We start from the raw sequence: 9621 nt of genomic DNA on the forward strand, positions 1-9621 counted from the left end.
ATTTTATTTTATTTTATTTTATTTTATTTTATTTTATTTTATTTTATTTATTTATTTGGAAAATAAGAAGTGACCACTGCTAGGCGAATTTTTCTTTATATTCTCTCCATCCCTCTGTGTTTATTTTATTTAATTTTAAGGGAGAATGAAATAAAATAGTATTAGTGTTGGCTCTGAGTCACAGTGACGCACCAAAAAACCTCCTTCATCTGTCCAAATAAATATCTTTATTATTATAAAATTCTAAAAATATTATAAATATATTTAGTACTGTGTTTATTAGAGTTCAGGTTGAGAACACTTCAGAACTGTACTGTTTGTGTGTGTGTGTGTGTGTGTGTGGCACATTTGGCCACTAGGAGCAGCACACACACCAAAATCGACCTTCTTTAATTCCTGGCATTAAAGCCCTGCATGAGGATTGTGTGTTAGTGAGCAGCAGACTTCTCTCTCTCTGACTGTTCCTCAAACTCCACAAGGACGTCAGTGCTTAGAAGATCTCACCATCAGCTCACTCATGAATTCCTTCAAGGACATGAGAATTATAGTGTAATGAACTTGTAATGACATCAGCTTTCTTCTTCCCATGCCAGCTGTGAGGACATTATTTTGAATTTGAAGTTTTTCTTCATAATCAAGTTATTGTAGATGTTCCATGTAATAGTTTATGCTGTAAACCAAATTATTAGTTATTGTTTCCATAGTAACATTCAGAGAGTCCTCGTATAAACGGATTAAACATCATTCTCACTATGGTGGAGATCTGGTCTGAGAGGTGAAATGTGTTACTGTAACACTGATGGAGGGAGTCTCCAGTGTCAGTGCTGTGTATTTGTATCTGTGTGTGTGTGTGTGTTTGTCAGGACTCTCCAGTGTCATCACTGTGTATCAGTCAGAGGTGAACCTGGAACTTAAAGTTCTCCACATCTTCAGGACAGAGGAGTTTACACTTCTGTGTGTTTCTCAGTAACATGAGCAGCTGAGATTATTCTCTCTTATTAACCTGAAGAGAGAGAGAATAAAGAGAGACTGCTGAGGAGATGAGTGTTTATAGCTGAAGAGAGAGAGAATAAAGAGAGACTGTTTAGGGGATGAGTGTTTATAGCTGATAGAGAGAGAGAATAAAGAGAGACTGTTTAGGGGATGAGTGTTTATAGCTGAAGAGAGAGAGAATAAAGAGAGACTGTTTAGGGGATGAGTGTTTATAGCTGAAGAGAGAGACAATAAAGAGAGATTGTTTAGGGGATGAGTGTTTATAGCTGAAGAGAGAGAGAATAAAGAGAGACTGTTTAGGGGATGAGTGTTTATAGCTGAAGAGAGAGACAATAAAGAGAGACTGTTTAGGGGATGAGTGTTTATAGCTGAAGAGAGAGAGAATAAAGAGAGACTGCTGAGGGGACGAGTGTTTATAGCTGAAGAGAGAGAATAAAGAGAGACTGCTGAGGGGACGAGTGTTTATAGCTGAAGAGAGAGAGAATAAAGAGAGACTGCTGAGGGGATGAGTGTTTATAGCTGCTCTAAAGGAAGTGACATCAGGAAGTGGTGTGTTTCACTGAACATTAAAAGTAACTATAAACGGATATAAAGCATGCCCTGTTGCTCATTGATAAATAAGAAATGAAGGTATAAGAGGAATAAATCGCTTCCTGGTCAGTAATGAGGGTTTATTTTGTGTATTTGTGGTGTTTATTATCTAAATATAAAGAAAGATATGATTTTGGAGCTAGTCATCTCTCTGAGTCGTCATGTTCATGTCTGCCATGTTTTTTTTCTGCTGAGCAGATTTAATATTAGCTATTTAAAATATTCCTGGACTGAGGTCAAACAGCACCTTGTGACTGAAATAAGCTGGGTGTTGGACAGAGTGGAAAGTATGTAATGTATATCTGTCCGGTTCTGCCTGTCGATAAGAGGCTTGGAAATAAAGATACAGGAAGTGTTATGGTGTGTTGCTTGGAAAAGCCAGTCAGTGGGGCTGCTACATTATTTTCAGCTGTGTGAAGTCTGAACTGATCTGAGTGTGTAATGTATGTTTAAAGGGGGGGGGCTCGTGCAGCTGAAACACAACCTCCCCGCAGTGTAATTGTAATTCGCTCCTTTAGCTTCTTCTTCTTCCTCAGTTGAAGTTCCGCTATAACCGTGTCTTCCCACTGCATCATGTTTACCTAGCAACACGCATCACCCGCTTCCGGTCCTCCCATTGGTCATTTCAAAACGCGCCGGGGACCAATGGCGAGGCTGTTGCCATGGCACACTGTGTAGTTGCCGGGTGGAATTTCGCTGCGAGGCACGTGAGTCCCGGAATCTTCGCCTTGGCTTTTTTTCCCTTCCTTCCTTCCTTTCTTTTTTTTCTTTCGTTCTTTCTTTCTTTTTTTTTTTTCTCTCGGAGCTTTACAAACGTGATTTATATGAAGAGTCACATTTAGCTTCGCGAGAAACGGCTCACTTTTAGAGGTTTATCTGTGCATTTTATTTTATTTTACTTTATTTATTATTTTATTATCCAAGTCTGCACTGCTGTAAGAGAAAGTTAAATACAGGGGGATAATTTGCCAAAAAATAATAATAACAACGTATAAACGCTTGTGTGAATTTATTTTAAAAAATCTATTATTCAAGTCCACATTTTTTGAATGTAAAACTTTACAATAAATTGTTTTCAAGTTTGGATGTTGCAGTAATTATTAGGAGCTCGCACAGACATGCACAGTGCAGTGATATATGCTGAAAAAGCAAAACCAGAACAAGAAAAACTTTATGGATCAAATAATGAATAAATAAACAGATTATGGATTTGTTCCTGTCGTGTGTAATGTCCATTTCTCACGTGATTAGGGCAAATAACCTTTAAAAAGTGTCTTCAAAAAGTCCAGTATCGTACATCTAAACATGAGGATTTAAGAAATGATACGTGTAGTATACAGTAGATTTAGGTTTTGGAGTCAGTTTTATTTCTTGATTATTATTATTATTATTGTTAATATGTACAGTTTATGCACTGGGAGATGTCAGATTTATGTGAAATAAAATGCTCTACACTATAAAGGGCAGAAACTGAGCTTCCAGTCCTTACATTTCCCTCAGTAAGACAGTGTGATTACACTCATGTGCTTGTTCTTTAAGTCGTAAACGGCGTGTGTGTAATTCAGAGCGGTGTGCTGTTTGTTGTCTCCTCCATCCTTCACTCGTCTCACTTTACCTGAAGTCTGGTGTTATTTTGGCGGCCATGCCCCGCGCCATTCCGGCTCCGCGCTGCGTTTTGGAGACAACAAGGACCTGAGGAAGAGGGAGGAGATGAGAGGGGGGAGAATAAGGGCAGCCTCGCGTTCGCTCCAACACTCCGCCCACATATCGCTCAGACCAATGGAAACAGCCGAAGGAGCCTCGTCTGACCAATCGTACGTAGGCTGCCGTGGCGTCGGCTAGCAACAAGAGCCTTCGAACGCGCACGCGGGCGGGAATGCGGGGCGGGGGGTGGTTGGTGGGATGCTGTTAGGGAGAGGGAGGCTGTGACACATGAACGCGCGTCAGCGAAAAGCCGAGGGAAGAGAACGTGACGTGCGCGCGCTTTAGCACACGCCAAAGGGGCCCGAAAAGTTCGTTAAAACTCTTCTAAAGGGCAGAGAAAAATACAAATAAAATAAAACATTATCATTATGAGACATTTACTATCGAAATACATACTATAATCTCAGTATCGAGAATAGTTTTTGTTTTTTTTTTCTCCCGTTGACTCTGAAGTGAGGGTCACCACACACATCCTCGGCTTTGCTTCTGATTCACTTTTATTCAGCATTAACTGACTTTTTGAATTCGAAGTGATGGTGGTATAACGTATTGTGCTTGAAGTTTGTCGTATTAACAAATCCGATCCTATATGAGGTGTGAATCCTGGCCCTATCTGCAGAGTTACTATAAATGGAAAGGAACCGTTTGGCACAGCTACTAAATATTTAGAAGGGGGAATGTACTGTTCTAATAACATGTAGTATTATTCGTATTATTTATTTCCTTTAAAAACGCACTGTTTTTATCGTTCAAGTGCTGTAAGAGTGCATGTTGCTGCGTCAAAGCTGAGCTTACGACACTAGAGAGCGAATGTAGGCTGTGTGTGTCACCTCCACCTCCCCCGCGCTCCGAGCGCAGATGGTACAGTCCATCAACACAGGGTGTGGATTGAGCGCCGGCCACAGCGGCTTATAGACAACAAGGAATAATAATAACGCCAACTTAAGCCTGGCTGTGAAGGAAAAAGAAGCTCGACACAGAAGGAAAAAAATCCCCAGAAACAGTCCACATCATCGGGAGAGATTCAGGAAGGTGCCGCTTTATTGTGTTGGGTGGAATAAGAGGCTACGAGAGCTGGGAGACTGGGAAAGTGCGCACAGAAGCTGTGGATAACAGAGGAGCAGTCCAGCCACTGGTCAGGATGGAAGTGTGGAGAGATCCTGATGAACTCTGCACAGTTTGGAGTGAGACTATCAACATCTATCACTGTTAGAGAAGAAGATCTGGAGCGTGGAACTAGAGCGTTTTTTATTACATACAAGAAGAAGCACAAGCTCGGTTGAAGCCGTGTCTGACTGACGTGAAGCTTTGTGTTCTCGGTGAAATTCTCTCCTAAACTTTGGAGGATTTGGTTTACTTTCTTTCAACTCTTCTCAATCCATCTTGGAATGGACAGAGACGGATCAGCAGGAGCGTTTCTCCCCTTCAATATTAGTCTTGTGCCTATAAATGAACTTGCACTTATGCACTTTGCTTAGTTATTCTTCATCGTTTATGCATGCACAAAAACATACACTGACCACTACACGGCCCTGAGCTTGACACCCAGCTCTCCTTTTGGACATCTTTGAGCGTTTGCTTTGGACTTTGTGCGGACTGTAACCGGCGCCCCTCGCCTCGCCTCGCTGCCTATCGGGATTAAAGCTGCAAGGTTAAACCCCCGAGGGACGAGGCCATCCATCTGCCCTTTGGACTCGCTAACTCAGTAGGGCGCAACACACGAATCCTAAGAAGCCCTTGCTATTTTTAGGGATAGTGATGGGGTAATTGGTGTTGGATATGAACACACCCACCCCCTTACCCCCATCTTGAGCACACCAGCACTCCCAGTTTCAGCTGCTCCGATATCCAGACTGGAAAACTGACCAGCGTCAAAACTGGTCTTCGACTGGATTCCTCAGTACTGGAGGACGAAGAGAAAACTAGCTACAATGCAAGCAAAGCTAACTTTAGTAACCAAATAATTTCATCCCCTTACCATCAAAGAAATATATAAATATATATATATATATATATATATATATATATATATATATATATATAGATAGATAGATAGATAGATAGATAATACGTGTGTGAGTATAGATATATATATATATATATATATATATATATAGATAGATAGATTTTATATATATATATATATATATATATATATATATGTATATATATAGATAGATAGATAGATAGATATAGATATAAGTAGATAAATAGGCCATATATGTAACAGAGCATATACATATATATATATATATATATACACACACACACATATATAATGATGATATATATTGCAGAGTCGTAGTTTGAATATGAATATTTATATTTTTTATGAGCATCGTTGCCTAAAAGCCCAATCCATTGCCTTAGATTTACCGTAATAAAGAGAAAAGCACGGAACACGGAAACAGCGTCTCCAGAAACGAACGGTGCCTTTTATTTCGTTCATCTGTGTCGTCGCATCAGGAATCTGCTAGCGATTGAGGAATACTTCGGTCATCGCTGACTTTGAGCTCCATTCTGTCGAATCTATCGGATATACATCGCTCACACTGAAACTTGGTTCCAGCACGTGGATCGGATTATCCTGACAACTTCCCCTCCCAAAAGTGATTTTTTCATCGTTTTATATTCTTTAAATCAAACATTTAAACAAAAACTTTATTGATGTAATTCTTTGAAGGAGCTCCACACAAAAGCCTTTCCGATGGTGATCACTTCATCCGTGGAGGAGAAGCCGCAGCCTTCTAACAGAATGGTCGCCAACCTGTCGACCGACTCCTGGGTCGGCAACTCGGATCAGAGTCGCTACGTACCACAGTCTCACCTGCTCCGGAAACCATCCAAAAGTTAGTATGCCCTCTGTTATCACACTATCTTCACACTTTGGCCTAGTCAGAGCTGCTATCATGGACGCCGCAGATGATCTTCACCATCCCACTGTTCTGTTCTGTCCATTGGGAATGTCTGTAGATCTTCAGGGCTGTAGCGTTTAGCTAGCTAGCATAGCTGTAATGCAACTTGCTGGCAGAAGTTAGTGTAGCCGATAGTGCACGTAGGATGAAAACAGTTTAGGTTTAAGAGAAAGAGATAGCAATAAACTTGTCTTTACTTTTTACGATCATGTAAAATACGGTAATGTACAATGAAAAAGTATTGGGTTTGTATAGCCAAAAGAGTGTAGAGAATAATGACTGCAGCGTTTAAGATGTTTATAAAACAGAAAAAAGTTCTTTCATCACATCATGCTCTCTTGGATCAGTCCAGAGTGGAATGTACCATGTGTTCATCTGAATTCTGAATCTAGTGATGATTTCATAATTTAAGACTACAGTGTTATCTCAGAATCAGTGTAGTTTCTCAAACTTTCACACAATTAGAGACAAATTACAGGACTAAGTAAGTAGGGACAATATTGTGTGTGTGTGTGTGTGTGTGTGTTGAATATCACGGTTATATATAACTGATTATCGGCACACACTTTCTGGTCTTCAGAGAACAGACTACTTTTAAAATAAGGCGTGTTACCAGTTTGTAGTTGGGAGAACCTGCTCCGTGGTTTGTTTTGTGTTATTCTTCTTTATTTTCTTCCTTATTCTTTCACCGCCCCCCACGGATTCATGTTCCTCTTCCCTCTATTGTGTTAGTTTCACTCCTTCAAACAATCCTGGGAAAGATTGACACATTGCTGCAGAAATGGACGGAGATATCTTTGTGTGTGTGAGAGTGTGTGTGAGTGTGTGTTTTGCGCAGGCTGGATGCGCACTGCGCTCTGCTGTGAGCTCAGTGATGATCATCCTGTTGCTGGGAATGTTAGAGCAGAGCAGGGAGAAGCGAGCGCTTGAGGACGGACACACAGACGTAACACAACTTAACAACAATAAAAGGAGAGAACGATCGCTCTCAGGATTCGGTTCTTACTGAAGGCAATCCTGTATTCCCACAGCATTTATAACATGCCCTGGTCCACTTACGGTCATGTGCGCTTGGTGAATGACAGCAGGAGCGATGTGACCATGTTTCCTAACACTTTGTTCGGCTTTAATGCCACGACACTCAATTATTAACGTTATTGCGTAATGTTTCAGGAATTATCTGCAGTTACGTTGTCATGTCCTGTGAGAGAGCTTCGTAAAAAACCTCACTAGTTTGTTATTTTGTTGGATTATTTGGAAGTTAGTCACAGTGTGCAAACGAGCTTTCGACCAATCAGCAGTTTGAATTTCAGCTCCTAAACCAATCATTATTCAGATTATTCAGGAACATGTTTGTGGGAGTCTTCACCTAGAAAAAGGTGAAAAAGAATCTGAAACATCATGTGTGTGTATATATATATATATAAGCAGAAATATTGTCACAGGATTCTGTAAAGCTTTACATATGGATTAACATTTATAAGGAAGAAGAAGAAATAAAGACTGTGTCTGTAGAAATGATCAGCAGCTCTCAGACTCGCCGCTCGCTGGGGGTTTAACTGGACTTACATTTAGTTCTTGGGGGTTTTTGCATTCTAACTCCGTCATGTGTTTCCTGAAGATATTGTGATGTGATATTGCGACACAGCTCTCAGTCTCCAAAAGTCTCTAAATGTCTTTGTGAATTCACACTGAGGCTAAAATATTAGCTAATGATATTAATCCTTAAGATGATCAGAGCATTGTCCTTGACAGAATCCTCAAGATATTGCATTGAGAAGTAGAATGAAAATCTGTAGAATTTCAGTTTGTAATTAAATGTATTTTTTTATAAAGCATAAGAAGATCAAATATTTCAGAAAAGTGTACTATGACATCATTTGTCACCCTATGACATCATTTCACTACTTCCTGTTGTTAGGGAACAAGATTGTGTACAGAATTCTGACTCCTTTGAACCTGGCCACGGATGCGGTCAGTGACTTAACGAGGATGTCATCAGCTCCGGTCTCACCAGTGGCCTCTTTGTGCTTCATCAGAAATGTGTCAGGAACGTTTGTATCGTGTCAGAGCTGTGGGAGGAGCTTAATGTATTTGCAGAGGGAGCGGTATGTGGTTTGGGACATGTCCCCAGTGCACTTGTTTGTGTTGCCTGTAGCGTGAATAGGGTGTGTGGGGTGGGACACACCCAAAGTAGACCAATGATGGTGTTTATGTGGCCTGTATGATACACAGGGGGTGAGGTTAGAGACCCGCCCACTACAATGAATGATGTGGTCATCTTGGGGGTTTATGTGGAGTCCTGGATGTCACATCAATTGTTCTGAGCGTGTCATCCTCTAAGCCCCGCCCACACCGGCACTTTCTGGGTTATTATAGCTTTTAGTTCTTTGTGTCTTTAAATTAGTTATTAATAAATAAAAGTTAGATTTAAAAAATTTTAATAGACTTTCTACATTTATTATAATTGATATTTAAGTTAGATCATTTTTCTACACTCGTTTAATTTTCTATACAGGAGACAGATGTCATTTTACTGACTCACACAGATATTCTACCTCTCTTCTCTTCTCTTCTCTTCTCTTCTCTTCTCTTCTCTTCTCTTCTCTTCTCTCCTCCCCTCTCTCTTCTCTTCTCTTCTCTTCTCTCCTCCCCTCTCTCTTCTCTTCTCTTCTCTCCTCTTCTCTCCTCCCCTCTCTCTTCTCTTCTCTTCTCTTCTCTTCTCTTCTCTTCTCTTCTCTTCTCTCCTCCCCTCTCTCTTCTCTTCTCTTCTCTTCTCTTCTCTTCTCTCCTCCCCTCTCTCTTCTCTTCTCTTCTCTTCTCTCCTCTTCTCTCCTCCCCTCTCTCTTCTCTTCTCTTCTCTTCTCTTCTCTTCTCTTCTCTTCTCTTCTCTTCTCTTCTCTCCTCCCCTCTCTCTTCTCTTCTCTTCTCTTCTCTTCTCTTCTCTTCTCTTCTCTTCTCTTCTCTTCTCTTCTCTTCTCTCCTCCCCTCTCTCTTCTCTTCTCTTCTCTTCTCTCCTCCCCTCTCTCTTCTCTTCTCTTCTCTTCTCTTCTCTTCTCTTCTCTTCTCTTCCCTCCCTCCCTCCCCCCCTCCCCTCCTCCCTCCCCTCCCTCCCTCCCCTCCCTCCCTCCCTCCCTCCCTCTTCTCTTCTCTTCTCTTCTCTTCTCTTCTCTTCTCCTCTCCTCTCCTCTCCTCTCCTCTCCTCTCCTCTCCTCTCTCCTCTCCTCTCCTCTCGTCTCCTCTCCTCTCCTCTCCTCTTCTCTTCCCCTCCTCTCTTCTCTTCTCTTCTCTTCTCTTCTCCTCCCCTCCCCTCCCCTCCCCACCCTCTCTTTTCTTCTCTTCTCTTCCCCTCCCCTCTTCTCTTCTCTTCTCTTCTCTTCTCTTCTCTCCTCTCCTCTCCTCTCCTCTCCTCTCCTCT

At 41.3% G+C, this 9621-nt stretch overlaps 1 protein-coding gene across 6 annotated transcripts in view; it reads left to right on the top strand.

Moving 5' to 3' along the window:
- dyrk1b (dual-specificity tyrosine-(Y)-phosphorylation regulated kinase 1B) overlaps positions 1–9621 on the top strand; it is a 46649-nt gene that overhangs the window by 12532 nt on the left and 24496 nt on the right. For 2 of the 6 annotated variants that reach the window (XR_009203340.1, XM_058377017.1), the window contains exon 1: positions 5491–6137. The exons of 1 other annotated variant lie outside the window; for it this stretch is intronic. Coding sequence is in view for 4 of the 5 variants with exons in the window: in XM_058377017.1 (XP_058233000.1) it covers positions 5996–6137 (142 nt within the window). In the remaining variant the exon portion in view is untranslated. Of the gene's footprint in view, positions 1–5490; positions 6138–9621 lie in introns of those variants that run through there. 3 more of the 6 variants (XM_058377018.1, XM_058377019.1, XM_058377020.1) reach the window with 3 other exon arrangements.

Source organism: Hemibagrus wyckioides, linkage group LG23, assembly GCF_019097595.1.
Source record: "Hemibagrus wyckioides isolate EC202008001 linkage group LG23, SWU_Hwy_1.0, whole genome shotgun sequence".
Classification (NCBI taxonomy): Eukaryota; Metazoa; Chordata; class Actinopteri; order Siluriformes; family Bagridae; genus Hemibagrus; species Hemibagrus wyckioides.